Genomic DNA, 20,864 nt, shown 5'->3' on the forward strand with positions numbered 1-20,864 from the left:
TTTGCAATTACTTTTGAGGCGTTCTCTCCTTATGGAGGGTGTCAATGATGGTTTTCTGCACAACTGTCAGGTCAGCAGTCTTTCCCATGATTGTGATTCCTACTGAACCAGACAGAGAGACCATTTAAAGGCTCAGGAACCCTTTGCAGGTGTTATGGCTTAATTAGCTGATTAGAGTGGGACACTTTGAGCCTAGAATATTGCACCTTTTCACAATATTCTAATTTTCTGAGATTGTGGATCTGTGGTTTTTATGAGCTGTAAGCCATAATCATCACAATTATGACAAATCACAACTTGAACTATCTTGCTTTGCATGTAATGAGTCTATCTCATATATTCGTTTCACCTTTTAAGTTGCACGATATTCTAATTTTTTGAGTTTCACCTGTATATGAACTCATGCATAGCATAAATAAAATAGTTAAGAATTTTCTTTGCCTCTTCAAGACAAAGGTATTGCTCTCCTACAATACTGTACCTACAAATACTGTAAGAAACAATGGTGAAGAACTGTGACTTCATTTTCTGCCTGCAACCACTCCAAAGACATCTGGTTAGTCATTGTTAGAAATGAAATTTTGGATGAGCCTAATTCAGCGGGGCTGTTGTCATTCTGTGTATTGTTCTTTCAGCCTATTAAGTTCAGGATCCTGGTGTTCTTTTCTAGGTGGGAAAAAGCCACCCAGGTTTTTTTTTTTTTTTATGATGGGTGTTTCCTAGTCAATCTGATGCCTTGCTTTATGTGGCAAAATGAATCAGCATTCACTTGATTTACAGAGATTCTGTGCATGGCTATGCAGAGAGGATTCATACTTTACACAGGTGAAGAGGCAAATGGCTATTTACAAATCTTGGTTAATGATATATACTTACTTGGGAAGAAAGCTGCTAACATTACAAACAAGCTTCTTCCTGCCAGTTACCAGGATTCCTAAGGTGCTAGTAATTTCCAGTGCATGCATGTCCAAGATCTGGCAACATCCGGCAATTTGCAATTTTGAAGAGCCAAGAACAATCTCTCAGCATGCTTTTTGCTGTTTACAAAATCCAGTAATGTTGTTTCAGTATTATTTTGCATGTTTCCATTACACAATTGATTGTATTACTAAATTCAGTGAACCTTTAGTGCCATGAAACCTTTTAACATTTAAAATCTTTGGATTGGAAGGATGATTTCCAAAACTTTATATGCCACTTTCAAATGAATTAATGTTCCATATAGATTTATTCCATTTTCTGATAAACAGTGAGATGCTTCAGTTGCAGTCATAATTGTATTCTCTCTTCATGACACTTTTCGGTGGTTCCATTTCAATCCATGTTATAACAATGTTCGAAAGACTTCTGTTCCTTTTCTGATTCCAATTCCAAGCATGTAAATACAATCTGGATTCAATATTGTTTTTCAGTGTCCTTAATTTTGCAGCAGGTGTCCAAATGAAGTCAGAGACGCTGGGATGAACTTGTAGTTTTATACAAATAAATATATTTTACATCTATATTTACAGCAAACAGGAGCATCATGAGTTAAATCACAGAGCATACAAGGCACATAGAAGAAAAAGGCGGGTGGGAGGAAGGGAAACTCCCCCTCCATACATTCAGCAACCAATCACAGCACAGATTGCCTAATGCAGGAGCCGTCACTCTCCAACCAATCAACTGTAACTGTTTGCTCTGGCTCACTGCACAACTCCACTGCTCCAGCTACTAAATTTAAATATCTGAATAATTTCCAATTGACAAAAGTCCCATTAATTTCAGTGGGAATTAAGCAGAAGCAGCTTATCCTTCCTATTGAGCACATAGACACAAAAAATACTTTAAAGAGAATATCCGACTAACAACCAATAAGGGTTTGTCTGGGCCAGTCATCAAGATTCTTGAATGTTGGTACTAAAACACCAATAATTTATTTTCCATTTTAGATAAGTTTAATAAATTAATGCTGATTCTCCCAAACTTGATTTTGGGTACAAAAGACATTGTCTTAAGCCTAAGTACCATAACATTTTTCAGTAACTGGTTCAGAAATGACATTGGCAGATGTTGATTCATGCCATTATTTATTAACTGTCACACTGCAAACACAGAATGCGAAAATCCTTTCTAGTGTGATTTGATTCTCACACTAATATAGTGATCATTATCAGAATTAACTGCTGATTTATCTTTAATGATTTTATATAATTTGTATGTGTAGCTCTTGCTTTAGTTTAAAGTTCTCTACATTTATAATAAGTTTAATTCATCTATCTATTATTGCTAGAATTGATGAGACAGTGTTAAGGCATGTTCCATGTACATAGCAATAGCAATTAGACTTATATACCACTTCACAGTGCTTTACAGCCGTCTCTAAGCGGTTTATAGTGTCAGCATATTGCTCCCAACAATCTGGCTCCTCATTTTATCACCCTTTGAAGGATGGAAGGCTGAGTCAACCTTGAACCAGTAAGACTCAAATTACCGAACTGCAGTCAGCAGAATTAGCCTGCAATACTGCATTCTAACCACTGCACCACCACAGCTTATTATATAATTATAGCTAAATGTACCTTCTTAAAAAGAAATCTTAATGAGAACATGATATTGTGACTGATTTGTAGTTGCATGGCCTTGAAAAAGATCTTTAAAGTTGACTTAAGATTCTGTTTGAATGCATTTGTTAAAATTTTGCATTCCTGTAATTCTTGTGAAAAAAGCAATTTACTTGATTTTTAAAAATTTCTGTAACAATAGCAATAGCAGTTAGACTTATATACCGCTTCATAGGGCTTTCAACCCTCTCTAAGCGGTTTACAGAGTCAGCATATTGCCCCCAACAACAATCCGGGTCCTCATTTTACCCACCTCAGAAGGATGGAAGGCTGAGTCAACCCTGAGCCGGTGAGATTTGAACAGCCGAACTGCAGAACTGCAGTCAGCTGAAGTAGCCTGCAGTGCTGCATTTAACCACTGCGCCACCTCGGCTCTCTCTCTGAAACTGTTTATTGATATTAATTTAATACTACTCATATTGACTAATATTAGAGTATAGTAATAGCCATTATTTTATCGTAAGACCCTTCAGTGCTCCAAGAATCACTATTAGATCGCTGAACATATTTCATCTTTTCATATTAAGATACAGAGCCAGTGATACAAGCTTAACTGATTTTTTTTCTTTTAGCCTACCTGTCTTGCTATTAGCAGATAAAAGACCAGTGTCATTTTTCTGTCTTAAAAAATATCCACCTAATAAAAGCTAAACCTACTATGTAATTTAATAATTTTTAAATATAGCTAGTGATATGAGTTTTCTGGGGGGGAAATCATTAACCCAAATGGCTTGAAATTTGATTTAACATGCTTGATTTGCACTTAGTTTTTAAAGTATTATTTTATCTACTTACTTGTGGATGCCAATAGAAAAAATGCAGCAGACAGAAATAGTTGAAGTGAAATCAATTTTCAAAGTGGCTCAAAGTACAGTCCTATACAATCCTATGAATTTGTGACAGTGCTAAAAGTATTTACAATAGGTTCTCAAAGTTCCAATTACTTTTTATTGCTACAGTCATATGATTGTAATTTGTTATGTTCTCTGCCAGATACCCACAGGCAAAGTCAATGAGGAGGCTAATAGGAAGTCAGAAGTCACAGTTACATGAAGTTTTCACTTAATGATCTCGAGTGATTTGCATAACATTGATAATTTGGGATTGCCACAATTGCTGTTGCTAAGCAGTATAGTCACGGTGGTGTTGCCAAGATCTACTAAACTCCGCTGAAGATACTACCTAGCCTGGTAACGAAATGTTTGGAAACCAAACCCACAAGCTTGGAGAACAACCCTTCACCCTCATGTTGTCCTTTATCACTGAATCGATAGCGATATTGACCAATAGAAATTCTGGTCCTAATTACTGTTAAGTGAGAATTATAGTTCCATTCCGTTTACGTAATAGAGTTCATTGCAAAGTATTATACTGGGAAATATAGTTTCACAAAACACTGAAGTTTTGCTTAAAATTTATTGTTATATATTTATAATTCAAGATCTTTCACTGGGAGGAAGATATATGCCTATTTTAGGATGCCTAAACACTATTTTTCCTAGAGATAGCTATCTGGAAAAACAAACGTAAATCTAATTTTAATTAATACCATATATATTCAGTTCAATTTAATTTTCATCACATTTGTTATTTTATTACAGACACAAGGCTTCATTTTAAATATTGCAAAAGTTTCAGTGTGAAAATATAGTTATAGAAAATCTTTAATTAGGAATATTCGCCTGATTCAGCTTAATTCCTGAATTGTGAAGTCCTCAATCAAACAACAACAAAACATTTTGGGTTAGCAACAATTTAAGAAAAATGAAACCAGCAGTGCAGACTTGTTATCATTCAATAACGTTAATGCTGAGCCAGGCAGTGTTTGTGTATATCACCATATCACCCACCTTCTCCCATCTTCCCATAAGCAGTTCTTAGCACAGTATATCCCACAAACTCTTCTAACTTATTTTCCTTCTCCTTTCTCAATTCAGCTACAGTCTCTTCATCTAGCATACTCTAGTAGCCCACTTGCCCCTGAATCGCATACCTTCTCTCCTAGATGTCCAGCAGCTGCCAATATTCTTGGCCACTTTGATGCTTCCCTCTATATCACTTTGGACAAGATCAAAACAACTGCAAAACAAGCCTACTATTCAGTGCACTGAATGGTTTGTGTTGGTATTTCATCCACATTCATCTGGTCATGGTTCTTTGGAAACAGGATTTTATCAAAAGGGGTTATATCTGAATTGGGATATTCAGAATGTTTATGGACAATTAATCTGGTTTTTTAAGCACTTGCTAAGTCAATCAATTAATCAATTATTGTTTTCACCACTGGTCTTAACAAATATAGAACCTGCACAGAAGTGAACAAACATTAATAAAATACACTAAAACAGGGGTACCCAACTTCTTGACCCAGGCCCACTAATGGGTCGTGAGGTGTTTTCAACCGGGCCGCAGAAATGGCGGGCACACATGTATTCCCACTTGTGTGAGTAGCAGACAAGCACATTCATGCACACTCCATTTGCATAAACGGTTGGTGTGTGTGTGAGCTCACCACTCACACAAATGGAGCTGCGCATTCTTGCCGGTTGTTTGTGCTGAAGCATCGCTTCTCTCCACCCCCTCTGCCAGAAAGGTTGGGGAACTCTGCACTAATATGTTCAAAAATCTGTAAAAAATATTAAAACAGTATTGTAGAAGAAAAATATTAGGAACCTTTGATAAAATATTCTCTATATTTAACAGCAGCCCATATAAAACTTGCTAATTTTCATGGTATTATTTCCTTATCTAAATTCATTAGATATTCAGTTTAACATGAATCATGTCAAAATGATTTTTGTATCAAGAGGAGCTCCAGAATTTTCTACGTTCTGATGTGGAAATAGGGCAGTACAATAAATAATGTGTAAAATCTTTGGAATAAGGAAAGTAGAATATATATTGGAAGCTCATATAGGATATTGAGAAATTGCCCCTCTCTATTTGTTGATGCAATTTACTGGATTATAGTCTTGTAAATGTCTCTCGAAAGAATGGCACTGTAACAAATTTGAGATAATGATAGCATTTGATTTTGGTTTTATTAAGTGCATATCAATAAGCACTTAATTTTGTGTGATAATTTAAACAATTTGAGCATCCTTTTTTTAAATAATAAATTATTATTAGCATTACTTGAATTTAAAAAGAATTCTGGAGAAACCTAAAATGATTGGATAAAAATGTAAATGAATTAGTGCAGGAAGGAGTGAAAAAATTCATTTGCTCCAGAAGGCAATAGGCAGTGAGAGAAGTCTAGCCCTATAATTAAATGTCCTTACAATTGTTCTAGCTTTAATTATGCGTCTACCAATTTTAGCATAAAGAAAGGGGGTAGGAGTACCATTAGGTATACCTAAAATAATTCCGTGGAGTTTGATTTGAAATAATTTTATATTATAAAGAGGTAGAAATTTTCATAACTCTACTACTTATGAAGAGTAAGGAACTAACTTGTTTGGTTTTTTTTAAAACCAAGAATTGGAGGATATGTTGACCTATATTGTATGCCAAAATTTTATTATTCCTGACAAAGCTTTCTCAGTTTTTACTTGGGGGGGCCTGATAATGAGAATGTCAACTACATGAAGCATTGAAAACGATACCCGAGTATCTATAAGACATCAGTTCTGCAGTTGCAGAACTGGCGAAAGTATTGGAAATTGGAATTTCGTGAATGTAGAATAGAGTCCATTCATTATTCTTTTAGCACTCGTTCAAACATTGACTTTGTTTCTTAAATCTGTCCTGTTTATTTAAAGAATGTTACAATACAATCTGTCCTTGAACCTTGAGCAGTTGTCATATGTGGCCATATGATTAATATTTTGCGTGCTTGGCAACCAGATCATACTATAAAATGGTTGCAGTGCCCTGCAGTCACATGATCATCATTTGCTACCTTCCCTGCTGGCTTCCAATTAAATTTCGTTGTTGGGGACATTGCCAAGCACCCAAATGGTGATCACATGACCAAAGGGATGCTCCAACTGCCAGAACTGTCATTTGCTAAGGAGGAAGGAAGCCCTGTCTTTTAATTTTGAAGTTTAGTGAGAATCTAGGTGAGAGCAGTTAACATTAAATGTCTGAGACTGGAAAAGAAAAAGGCATTTGCAGGCCATATCATTTTAGATTTGGAATTACCTGATGAACTCTCTGTCTTGAAGCAACTGACACAGTAGGAAGACCTAATCTGCAGCTCTAGAAATTTGTATGGAAAAGGGGCAATATTATGGGTAAAAAGAGAAAACACAATTTTCAGCAGATTTTACAGCTAGAAAGTTAGTAAAAATGTACAATTCAGGCAGTTCTAGATCAATGCAGAAGATGCAAAATGTTGTTACAATCACTTTGAAATTGTGGTAGATTTACATATATCTACTGCTTTGAAGCAAGATGGTCAGGAAGCAAATGTAATAATAAATAAAACTAATAATAAAAAATATATGTAATTTGCCTACATTGCAGACTAGATATGGACACCCAGAATCCCTAAGAGGACAGTACTTCACCTCCCATCTTCTTCTGTACTTAAAAGGCAGCATCAATCCTCCTAGAAGCTGGATATTCAGGCAAACTAGAGCATGAGTTATGCTTTTAATCTCTGGCTTCCCAGAAACAAAGGCAAGATCCAAAGAAAGACAGAGCAAATTTAGGTTCACAGGATGGCTCTTTCGAATTCCATTACATATCACTTATTATATTGGTAAGAAGCTGGTGCTACATTAGACTTATGGGATCACTCAGTTCAGACCTATACAGATAGTTCTCAACTTATGACCATAATTGAGCCCAAAATTTCTGCTATTAAGTGAGACATTTGTTAAGTGAGTTTTGCCTCATTTTACAATTTTTCTTGCCACAGTTGTTAAGTGAATCTCTGCAGTAGATAAGTTAACAACCTGGTTAAATGAATCTGACTTTGCTTGTGAGAAGGTCACATAAGGTGGTCACATGATCTTGGGACACAGCAAAGGTCATAAATCCGAATGAGCTGCCAAGCATCTGAATTTTAATCACATGATTATGGGGCTTCTGCAAAGGTCATAACTGTGAAACATGGTCATAAGTCACATATTTCAGTACCATTATAACTTTGAACAGTCACTAAATGAACTGTTGTACATCAGAGACTACCTGTATGAATACGACAGCATATGCAACGTGTACTTGTCCATCAGCTTCAGCAAGGCAGTAGAAATTTCACATATAACTAACTATAGAGTTTGAGTTTGCAAAGCTATGCCATAGTGTTCTCACGCCCACTTTAAAATCAGAGTTGATGATAGGTAGCACAAACCCCCATGCACATATTATGCTATAATTTTGCAGTTTCCTGCTGATTTGGCAGATATCATATGAGTATCCTATGGGTTTGTTTTGCGCGATAGACATATGCGCGTTGACAAAATAGCGCCGATTAAAACGCGACATCAAAATCGCGCTGACAAATTCGCGACAACAAAAGCGCGATGACAAGCACAAAAAGATGATCCATCTTGATTTAGTTGTTGTTTTTCTTTCTGTGACTTAATAATATCCACGGCTTCAGTATAACTAAAACGTATTATTCAACTGGTGTGTGCTGACTGCATTATAATGTACCTTATAACGTACGTATATGCGTCTCACTATGTTAAAGGCCCAGCACACTCACTGGGCTGTCTATAGTTTATTGATGACGCGATTTTGTCGGCGCGCTATTGTCAAAAATCAATTAGCGTTTTTGACGGCGCTCATTTGTCCGTCGCAGTTTTGTCGGCGCGCATATGTCTATCGTGCATTTGTCGGTGAACCATTTGTTTTTGGATATTCTATCTAATTTCCTTTTTAACTTTTGTAATATGTGTTTTTTTAATGTTGTATGCCGCCCTGAGTCCTTTGGGAGAAGGGCAGCATATAAATACAACAGACAAACAAACAAACATTAGAGAATTACTGAATTTTTATTTTCAACTGTCTACCCAAATAAAGGTTTCCTCTGCATTAAAAAATGTGACTGTCTGAATTTGCGTAGACTTCATGCCTTCAGGTAGTTATTTCTGAAGAATCAACTATTTAAGTCCACAGACAAAACTATGGAGTTGTTTTTTTTATTCTAATTTAAATTTCCCAATCCTTCTACTTATTCTTCTGAAGAGAGGAAAGCACCTTATCCTCCAAAAGAGTATTGATTCTGTAGATTGTATCCAATCCACAGAAGGGAAAAAGTACATACCTTTGTTTGTTTCCTACAGTAGCAAATGAGAATTAGTAATTTATGAGTTTTTAGCTCTCTCCTGAGTTTGTTTTTCAAATTGTATCAAAACCTACCTGGTTTAACCACAATTAAATTGGGCTGTTTCCAAAGTCAAATTGCTGAATTGAAATCATCTCAGTTTTGCAACCCTGCCCATCTTTGTATATGGTTTGTGGTACATGTGACTTATACCATTTATCTACTTATTTGATTTATATTTTGCTTTTCATTTGGTGTCATACATAAAGCTCCCTCTTATTCCCCCCTCCCGCCATAGACCTATAACATAGGTTGGGCTAAGACAGGGTCATTGACTCATTGTCACGTAGGGAGCTTGCCTTTGTAATTGCTGTAATCTTACATATATAGTTTTTTCATGACCATTCATAGTTAAAATGGTAATGAAAAAGTAACTTTGCAATCAGTCCTCGCATTTAAGACCTTTGCAAGTCTGTAAAGTAATGAACATCAAAGTAAGATCATGAACAGTAGCTCTTTCACTTAGTGACCCCTTTACTCAATGACCAAGTCGCCAGCCCCAATCGTGACAGTTAAACAAGGATCGGATGTAGAGATTATGGGCTACTTAGGGCTGCTTTTCTATATCATGTTCTTGTATGTGTATAGTTGAGATAGCGTAACTAGTTTTAATGAATATTATGGTGGCTTCTAATCCTGGTACAGATGCCTTTTGTAAAAGTAACTCCATATTGCATGTAAGATTTCTTTTCAGCTCTGATTTGAGGGATCACTGGAAAAATATTATATCAACACTAGATGAGTAATTCAAATGAATGAGCAGGTAATATTGCTTCATGGTCCATAACTGAGGTGGCTCATTCAAATTTATTATCTATCTTAATTTACCTGGAGGGAAGAATGTCAGAAAATGATTGCTGGCTTATTGCATCATAGGTTGGTTGAAACGATAGCAGTTTCTTGAAAACAGCTGTGTTAAACCATATAGACCTCTTTCACAGGGACTCTTATCAGACGGGATTATCAAACATCTGGAATGATAGCAACTTCTTATTCAGTTGAGATTATTTGATTGCTACACTTTACAATATAGTAGTCCCCAGAATGTTTTGGGTTTTTGTATTTTCTATTCTGTTACAAGTGCTAGGAATGCATTCTTTAAATAAGACACCTAGGGTTTTCAAATTTTGATGTTAATTGGAAAAGTCCAAGTTCACATTTCTTTTTAAATGTGGTTCAGTGATAATAATGTGAACTGGGGATATGCGGTTATAGAATCTTGTAACAGGAGCTTTAAAAATAAGTTTAATATTTGTATTGAGATGCTTCGGTATAGTATTTGGCAAAAAAAAAAGAATTAAATAAAACAAATCAATAAGTTACCAGTATTATAGTTGTTTCATTTTGGTTTTTAGATGAAAACTGGGATGATCAGCTACTTGGATTTGAGCCTTGCAATGAAAACCTCATAACAGGCTGCAATATAATCAATGGAAAATGCGAATGTGATACTATTAGGACCTGTAGTAATCCCTTTGAGTTTCCAAGCCGGGATACTTGCCTGTCAGCTTTAAAAAAGATTGAAGGTAAGTCAGTATTCACTAGTAAATGACTTCTGTATTATTTATAGCATATTACCTTAAATATCTAATATATAATTGGCTATAAATCACCACATGCTTGTTGGCAACAGTGTCGGCAATGTTATCATATGCTTGTTGGCAACAGTTCTAGCAAATGAAGTATTTGTGATTTACTAATGGGTTTCAAATGTTTAGGATAGTAATAAACTAAAATATATGCAGGGATGTTTCATACACTGTATGACTTACATATCCAAAATGGAAATGATTTTTTGGTAATCATTAGGAAAATCTGAGTAGTATATTGCTTAGTAAGCACTGTAATATATAAGTATAGATCTGTTTCAGACACCATTGGAGCACTGTATTTTCTGTCATAGAACAATAATTAAAACATTCAAAGACAAATTGACCCAAAATTAAATTCTGCCTGAGCTTAGCTTAGTATGTTTTCTGCTGGAATGCATGCTGACATTTCAAATAGACTATTACATGACAACTTGAAGAAGATACTTATATTTTTGTCTGTGGGAAGAATGTCATTTTCATAGATCTATAAATGCCTTTTAATTAATTATTAAATTTATATACCAATCCACTGGCATAGACCCCTGAAGCAGCTTCATGACCCTGTGATCCATATTGAAAAATTGGGTGTGCTGTTTGGGTATTATATGCATTCATTCATGTGCATGCACAAAAATTATAGCCTTGTCCTACATCTTATCATGAAAGATATAAATAACATTACAAATGATATAACATTTAGAAGTAATAAGCTGTCTGACATGCAAGTATTGTAGAATGTGCAGGCTGGATCTTGAAGATATAACTTTATTGGTTGGATATTACTAAATACTTTGAGCAACACTTTTTAATAGAAATTATTTATCTATAAAAACAAATCCAATCAAAACAAATTCTTAGCAGCATATATAATAGAAAACAACACTGGAAATATCTATGATACAAATTAGAAGCAATTAAATGAAATCATATGATTAAAAAGATTGCCTTTAATGAATGCAAGATAAAATGTTCTAAGAAACTATTTGAATTTTCATCATCTTCCTGAATGCAGTCAAAGAGGTCAATTCAATTTCTTCTGGTGGTTATTTCAAAGGACAGTGGCTGCTTTTGAGAAGATTGCTTTGAATCTTAGTTGCCTTTACTTCCTCAAAATGACTTTAAGAAAAATTTCCCAAAATGATCACCAAGCCTATTTTACCTTGAGTAGTTGATCCTGCAGATTCCCAGATGCTAGGCCACAACAACTTCATGGCTCGAAATCATCATTTTAAATTGTATCTAGAAGGCAGATGGGAGCTAGTGCAGAGTCTGAAGCACAGTTGTAATATGACCCCACACTGAGTATCAGCACACAGGACAGTGCATCCTGGATTAACTGTAACTTTTAAGGGCCTAAGTCTTTAAAGGGCTTTATAGAGCCCTTTGCAGAAGTTTAGCCAGATAGCAATGAGGGCTAGTGTTTCACTACATAACGCTGCAATTAGGATACCGTCCGTCTAGCAGAACCTAAGAGTTCAGAAGGATTCCAAGTCATAGACTTACTCCTTCAGAGTAGTGCTTCTTTGTCAAAAGATAACTGTTTTGTATGTTTAGAATTGCCATTTATATACATCTCTCTCCTCCAAGTGTCTTATAAAAGTAATTTTTCTTTAGAGAAAATATGGGCCTCATGCAAAACATCTCAGATTCAGTTCCCATATTTTAAAATTTGAATGATACAGATCGTCCTCAACTTATAACCACAATTGAGTCCAAAATTTGCATTGGTAAGCAATGCAGTTGTTAAATGAATTTTGCCTCGTTTAATGACATTTTGCCACATTTGTTAAGCAAATCACTGCAGCTGTTAAGTGAAAATGGCTTCCCCTATTAACTTTGCTTGTCAGAAGTTGTCTAGAAGATTACAAAAGATAAATACATAACCCAGCACAATGCAACTGCCATAAATACATACCAGTTGTGAAGCACCTGAATTTTTATCACATGACAAATGTTACAATTGTTATAAATATGAAAACCCACCATAAGTTACTTTTTTCAGTGCTGGTGTAACTTTGAATGGTCACCAGACAAATGGTTGTAAGTCAAGGACTAGCTGTACTTAATATTCTATACTACTAAAGAGGCTATATTAGATATAATATATGCTTATTATATCCATATTATATAAATGAACTATATAGACCAAAATACCTTTCCCAAAATGATAAAAATAAAAGTTATAAAAAAAATTAATGGTAAAATTAAAAATAAAAGCTTTTAATCACACCTTGTGGTAGTTAGGTGTTGAACAACATAATCTATTTTCTACAGAAATTAATGTTAATCATTTATTGATAATATTAATACATTGTTACATGATCTAATGTGGTGCTTAAAAGTTTGTAAACCCTTTTGAATGTTCAATATTTCTGCATAAAAATGACCTAACATAAAAAAACACAGTTAAGTAAATGAATCAAAAGCATTATACTTTTTCATTTTATTGCAGAAAATGATCAAAACCTATAATTTGTGTGTCAAAAATTGTTTTCAGTTGCTGGTGTGCCCCACACATGGCCCAGCAATAAGCACAACTACATGTTTCCAGCGACTGTTGATCAGCCCTAAGCAAAGTCTTGGAGTAATTTTAGACCTTTTCTCCTTACATAACAATTGCAACTCAAGGATGTTGGTAGGTTTCCTTGCATTAACTATTTATTTTGGGTCCTCCCACAACATTTCTCTAGGATTTAAGTCAGACCTTTGTCCAAAATCAACTTCTGATTGAACCATTCTTACATCATTCATGTGTGTTTTTGGTTGTTATCTTTCTGCACGACCTACTTTCTCAAGATGCAGTTCATGGACAGATCACCTGACAATGATGGCAAGCTGTCCTGGTCGAGAGGCAATAAAGCAGGCTAACAAATTGAATAAGGTTCTTAACACTGGAATGCAGTTTTGTTTTTCAATGAATAGAATATTTTTCATTCAAGTTAAAAGGTGATTTCATCTATCCTCAGAACATGATTTTAGTAGACTTCTCACTTATCTGTGCGGTCTTTGGCACACAGTCTGTAGATTGACAGCAATGTTCTTTTTGGAGAGTATAGCTTTCCTCTTACATCTCATGAACAATGTCATTCACCAATACAAGACAGTTCTTTGAGAGTTTGAGAGTTTTGAGAGTTTATTAACATTTATAGGCCGCCCTTTGGTTCCTTAGACATTATCTTGGGGTTGTTTGAGATCTCTTATTACACATCTCACTGTTGGTGTGACCTTGTTTGATTGACTACTCCTGAAGAGGATAACAATGAATTGTTGAATTGTCTCCATTTGTTACTCAATCTGATAAAGACAAAACTCATTGGAAATAGTTTTCCAGTATGGTGAACATCAGTAACTCTTTTTCAAAGTTCCTCAGATTTTTTTTGTTCAATTTATAACATACCTTCATAAGCATGTGTTGTAAAGATCAAATTTGACAGTAAATTTCTAGAATTCTGTTCTTTAAATAAGGCAGGATATGTCAGGAAAGATTTAGAAAAAGAAAATTTAAAGAAAAAGTAAAGAATTTTAAAAGAAGCTGCAATTCTTACTCTTTCCCTGTAGCCAAGGACATAGAGATAGAAATGGAGATGGAGATAGAGATAACAAACAAATGTTTAATTAAGAGCAAGAGATAAAGAAGTTTAATAGCCTGGATACATGAAACATACTAGAAACATGCATTTTTAAATCCTTCTCCTTCAACAGGAACATCAATAGGTAAGACATTTTTCAGCTTCATAATTATGAAATGATTTATCAGAACCATTTGCAAATATCAAAACAAAGATGACTGGAATCCTGATGAAATTATTGAAGCGTCTTCTCTGAGACAATACTTGTTGCTGTGTTGAACATCTTATTGTGTTCTTGAACTTTTTTTGACATAATTAGCAAAATATTATGAGATTTTTTTATCGTATTCTTGAAGATTGGCTTTCTGTAAAATTTCTTTTTTCTTTGCAAATTTGACAAGGAATGGCTGAGGCTTATGAGTTGTATGAAAAAAAGCTGGAATGCAGAAAATCCTCTCAGTATTTACCTGACTGTCTTCAGGCAAAACCAGTACTTTTCAGTTTCATAAAGACAACTTTGTGCAAGTTTCCCTCTGAAATCCCAATTGCATATAAACCTACCAAGAGTGAGATTTCATAAATTCTGGTGTTTTTTTTTTGAAGAACAAGTTTTAGTTAATTGATTGTAGATTTCAGCAAACTTCCAAATGAGATGTTCTGCTCTTAGTTGTATCTACTTTGGTACTTACAGTGTTAATGGTGTCTTTAATAGCCCTGCTATTCTCACCTCTAGGAAATAGTAACATCTCTTTTTACTGTAGCTGTCAAAACTATTGCCCTAGTTAGAAGAGATGCTAGCAGAAGTTTCTTGGTGCCATTTAATTGATAACTCTTTAGGAAAAATTACAAAAAACCCAAAATAAGCACTGGTTCCAGTAATGGTAATTAGAGTAACAAATATAGCACAAGGCAATTATTATAGGGGGCACCAGAAATACTGATATTTGCCTGACTGCAACACCATCTTAATCAGAAGATACTTTAGTCATAACATAGTTGTTTAGTGGGCATATTGTTCATGTATCTGTATGAATGAGGAAACATGCTTTTGGAGCATGAATGGCTGGGATAATTGATTTTTTTAATTTTATTGAGGAAATGTAAAACCACAGCAATTGAAGAGTATTGGAGAGATTGGAGAGGAGGTGAGAAATGTTGCTGCCAAAAAAATTATTCTATGACAACATTGGCTTCTGGAAGAAACTTGTGTGCATGAAACAACCCTGAACTATATTTGTCCTTTTTTCTTTTACTAAAACACTCTGTTATCATGATAATTCTCAAAAGAAGAGTAAAAAAGGCTTTCTTACTGTCTTAAAGCTTTGTCAGATAGAAGCTCTTGGAAGTGGGAACAAAACAAGTTCTAGAATTTATCACAGCAAAATACTTTCCAGAATTGTGTGGAGTTCACAATTAGAGATTAAAGAATAGAGGCACTGCCAGGAATGCATGTTGTCTGTCAATTAAACTCGCATGGGGAAACTGAGGAATTATGAAAACTCAGAGAAAGCGTGTTGGACTAATTCTAAGGCTGCAGTCTCATCAGTTTACTTGAGAGTAAACCTGGTTAAACCCAGCAAGGCTTTTGAGTAATTATATATTCTGGAATTCTGTAGGGGTTAATGCATGCTTTTAAAATACTGTTCTAATTTCTGCATTTCTATTGTAAATAACTCTCATTTTAAATCAAGTTGCTTGGAGCAGTTAGGTTTTCATTTGTGCTAAAGAAATGTTTTTTTCTGGAAGGGTTGTTGAAAGTTTGTGAAGTAAGGGTTAATCATATACAATTAAAAAGAGAAATATGTTTTATATGTTATAAATCACATTATTCTTAAATGATTGAACTACATCCAGTTATATTTAGACACATATATAGGGAGAAAGTTACCTTGATAAGATCCTTCCTTCCTTCCTTCCTTCCTTCCTTCCTTCCTTCCTTCCTTCCTTCCTTTCTTTCTTTTTTTCCTGCTAGACCCATATTGAAACTATGGTATATTTTAATATGAGATCTAGTTCAAATTTGAAAGTAAAAATCATTGTATGTTAATGATATACACTTTTCAGTTTGAAAAATGTTTGAGCAACATGTTCGCCTAATGTATAACATTTTGTAGTTACTTCATGTTTTCCATCCAATGCTACAATCTTTGAAGCATAATTGAAGCATAATTGCTCAGATTGAATAGGGAGAGGTGACTGTTGAACTCTTGCTGAGATCTCCCATCAGAATCCAGTCCAATGCACCATCTATTTGCCATATGAGAAGATCCCATCTTTACTTCCTTCAGAACGACATCATCGATAAATGGCTAAGGCCCTTCAGCCATGCCATTACTCCCTGCATTAGCTGTTGATTAAAAGGGGAAGGGGAAATGCAAGGCTAAACAATATAAATTTAACTCAGCACTATGATATGGCTCTTTTTTAAAATTCCACAGTACATAAAAAAATAAATAGAAAAATATGCTATTGTTTTTGTTTCCCACATACAACCTAGAGGCAGTTTACAGTTTGTTAAATTTGATTTATTCTTTTGTAATCAACTTGTTATTTATATGAAAGAGATGCCCAATTCACTTTCCTATTAAATGTTATTAATAACAGAGTTTATTCATGAAAAAAGTCAAGTTCTCATATTGCACAAGTACTACAGCATGAGAGTTACAGTAATGCATCTGTTAAATAAAGTTAATGTATAGGTTCCTTTAAAAATGCATTAATAGAAAAAGAAAGTCATGAGAGAGGATGAAAATACCTTAGTCAATCAGTCATTTTAATATTGCCATGTATATAATAGGAAAATAAGAAAAATACACTGAAAAATACAGATGAATGATATTGGATGTTTTAATGTAGTGTGATTATGAATGTCAAATGAAAGACCTGGATGAAATACCTTTTATTTGCTGTATTGTAAATAGATAAGGAAATTTACCACTATAACTTCCTACTCAGAAATGCAGTGAAACATTATAATTAACTTTCAAGACATGTATAATTCCTGTCAGGTTGATGCCTTCTATATGTAAGTGGGAGGTAAGTATGTTAAATAATTCTGTATTTATAGAATTGTACACAGTTCATTATTTTATAGTACTGCACGTCACCATGAATGATGTGTTCAGCACAGTTAGTTTTAAGATTTCTAATTTTATCTTCAGCAAAACTGGAAATATATTAGGACATTTAGCAGTTCTTTCCATCTCTGACTACTGGAGAAATCCAATTTGGTGAAAAACAGTCCTCAACTTGCAAACCAGAATTTATGTTGCTCAGTGAGAAATTTGTTAAATGAGTTTTGCCCCATTTTACAATTTTTCTTGCCGCATTTTTTAAGTGAATCACTGCAGTTGTTAAATTAGTAACATAGTTATTAAGTAAATCTGGCTGCCCCATTGACTTTGCTCATCAGATTGCAAAATATGATCACATATTTTGGTACACTGCAACCGTGATAAATATGAATCAATTGTCAAGCATCTGAATGTAAATCACATAACTATGAGGATGCTACAACAGTCGTAAAAATGGTCCTAAATCACTTTTTTCAGTGCCGTTATAACTTTGAACAGTTACTAAATGAACTCTTGTAAGTCAAAATTACCTGCAGTTGAGATCCTATTCAGTATTAGAAAACTAGGAGACCCAATCCTCCTTTAGTCACAGAAGCCAAATGGATTACTTTAGGTTGGTCACTTAACCTAACCCACCTCATATAATTATCGTGGGGAAAATAGAAAGTAGGAAGATTATGTACTGCACTTTGAATTGCACCAAATAAAGGTGAGATACAAATTAGATAAATGAATGAATATTGCTGAGACTCTTGGGAATTACATCTGAGAGTTCACAAATTTTATTGCAGTTGTATAAGCACTAAGATTGCTGTGAAATGGAATTCTCATAGGAAGTAAAAACAACTTCGAAATATTTAGAAAACAAAAATTTAGTGCTCTGTAATTCTTCTTTATCTTTTAAGGGGGAAGACTTGGCGCTGGCATTTTCCAAATTCCAGTTTTGTGACTTTTTTTGCCACCGTAAAAAAACCCTGAAAATTTATATCTTTTATATATAAAACAACTATGCAAAGTATGTGTGCTAATTATCTTACACTGAGCAGCAGTCTTTCCTTTCCTGCATTTAGTCCATGGTTCTGCTTTTATTTCCTATCCTTGTTTGCTGTCCAGATAGATGCATGGATACAAATATGTGGTCAGGTTTCTCATTTAGTCGTAACGGAGCAAATGTGATGAACCTGGAATAACTGAACCTTGTTCATTTTAGTGGTAGCTGACCCTTTTCTGCCCTGCAATATGTTAGATTGGCTGAAATATTGGAGATAATCAGCTTCCTGCCAAAAGAGATGAGCACCCATTTTATGTAATAATAGGATGAAACTAAAACAATCTGAGTATGGTGGGAATCAGTGTCTAACATGTTTGGAAGCCTTCATATTGGAGAATTCTAGTAGTGTTGCATATATTGGACCGTGAGAGTGAAAACCATGACAATATTAGTGTTAAAGCAGTACTTATATAACAATACAATTTAAAAAAACTCTTTAGTAGGGATGTATGCTTGGAAAATTGTATATATGTAACCATAGGGTTAATAGGCTTTGTTATTAAAGCCATAAAAGTATGGCACAATCCTTAAATTGACTTTGTAGTATAAGGTTGCTAGTTTCTGAGCACTTGATTTGTCTTTACAGTAATTGATTGGTAATGCATAGGTGTAAGGGAGAACGTGTAATTTTTTAAACTTTGCCTTTTTTAACTATGTCACAAATGTTTTGGATGAAGGTGGTGCTGTGGATATATCCTATCTAGATTTTGGCAAAGAATTTGATACCAATCCACATACAGTTCTACATAAGATCCCAATGTGTGATTGTTAATGTTTGGATGGAGATCAGTTACAAGTGGTATACCACAAGTCTTAGATCTTGTTCTGTTCAGTGTACTTGTAAGTGGTGTAATAGAAGAATTGCTAGATAAGGATTGTCTTTTTGCTGATGATACAAAAGTATGTAATAGGGGTGATTTTCCTGGAGATATTCCTAAAGCGAGTGGAAAACAATTCGGCATTGCTGGAAAATTGGTCAAAAATGTGGCAACTGTAGTTTAATTAAGATTAGGAGAAAATAATCCTCTGGCAGGGTTCAATATTGGAAATACGATGTTAAGAGAAAACAACAATAAAAAATGATTTAGGTGTGCTCATAGCAGATTATTTATTTATTTATTTATTTATTTATTTATTTATTTATTTATTTATTTATTTATTTATTTATAAAATTTATATGCCACCCAATCCCAAAGGACTCCAGAGCAAAATGAGTAAACAGTGTGGCCAGGCAGCTGTGAAGGCAAACAAAATTCTGGGATACATAACTAGAGAGATTAGCAACAGAAAAAGGAGATCCTTATTCCACTATATAAGGCTTTAGCCAGATTCCATTTGGAGAACTGGATCAGTTCTAGACCTCACTTAAAAAAGATATTGATAAAATTGAGTGAGTTCAGAAACTGACAACAAAAATGGTGCAAGGTATGAGAGACAAAACATAAAAGGAAAGTTTGAAGGAACTGAATGTGTACAGCCTGGAGTGACATGATTGAAACCTTTAAAATATTTTAAAGAGTATGAATAAGGCTCTAGAAGGCACTATTTTCATTATTAAGCAAAAATCAAAAAACACTGGGGCCTAATCTCAAACTGAAAGGAAAGAAGTTCAAAAGTACTGTTAGCAAGTATTACTTGACAGAAAGAGTAGTGGAAACTTGGAACTAACTTCCAGCAGAGGTAGTGGATCAATCATCAGTAACTGAATTTAAATATGCTTGGGATAAACACATGTCCATCATCTAAAAAAAATACAAAAATAAAATAAATAATAATGATTTAAAAACTCAAAGGACAGTCTCGATGGACCACTAGGTCTTTTCCTGCTGTCAGCTTTCCATTTACGCACACACGCACACGTTTTCTATTTTTATATTTGTCTGAATGTAAATCCCATCTGAGCTATCATATTTTTTACTTTCCTTTCTCCTACATTAATAAAACGATTGGCCAGCATGTATAAATTAACCAATTAGCTTTCATTTATTGTTTTCGTAATATGTTCAGAACTGTCAAAGTTTATGGAGTGGAATCTGATTATCATACTTAGAATTTATACTTGTAATAGAAAGAAATTAAGCAAATCATATTGTTTAAAGTCTTTTCAATTTTAAGCAATATTTTTCAACTTGGCAATTTTAAGAGGTATGGACTTCAACTCCCAGAATTCCCTAGCCAGCATGTTATTGTTGTTTGCTGTAAATAAAAATGGCCATTGTGTCCAGAATGGATTTGGATTCTCATTCTGTCATATATGTTAGTGGTTAGACTATACAACTTTACATTTCTCTTTCAGAAGTAAGCAGTGTTCAATTCAGTGTGACTTATTACATTGGTTAATACATAGGATTATAAGTAAAGATTAGTTAAAGGCTACAAAGATAATTTTCTGTACTCCAGAAAGAAAATTTTTAGCAGCACAGCATCTTATTAATTGAACATTAGAAGAAGGGGATATTGTTTTCACAGTTTAAAGAGCATGAAGGATTTTAGAGAGAGGGGAAATTGAAATTTTAAATAAAGTTTATTTATCATGCATAATCCTGCTTTATTATTATAGCATTGAATTAAGAGTACAAAGAGTTCAAATTTTTAATACTTATAAAGGTCATTTATAGTTTGGGGAAGGGATTGTTGAAGTTTATACTCATTGATATAACAAGAATAATAAATAAAGGAAGGGTTTACTTTATGGACT

The 20,864-nt window shown here is 34.2% G+C and overlaps 1 protein-coding gene across 2 annotated transcripts in view; it reads left to right on the forward strand.

The window, feature by feature from the left end:
* Nucleotides 1–20,864, forward strand: part of CRIM1 (cysteine rich transmembrane BMP regulator 1) — a 137,246-nt gene that overhangs the window by 12,650 nt on the left and 103,732 nt on the right. The window contains exon 2 of one of the 2 annotated variants that reach the window (XM_032215339.1): nt 10,236–10,406. In XM_032215339.1, the coding sequence (XP_032071230.1) occupies nt 10,236–10,406 (171 nt within the window). Of the gene's footprint in view, nt 1–10,235; nt 10,407–20,864 lie in introns of those variants that run through there. The other variant, XM_032215341.1, reaches the window with a different exon arrangement.

Source organism: Thamnophis elegans, chromosome 4, assembly GCF_009769535.1.
Source record: "Thamnophis elegans isolate rThaEle1 chromosome 4, rThaEle1.pri, whole genome shotgun sequence".
Lineage (NCBI taxonomy): Eukaryota > Metazoa > Chordata > Lepidosauria > Squamata > Colubridae > Thamnophis > Thamnophis elegans.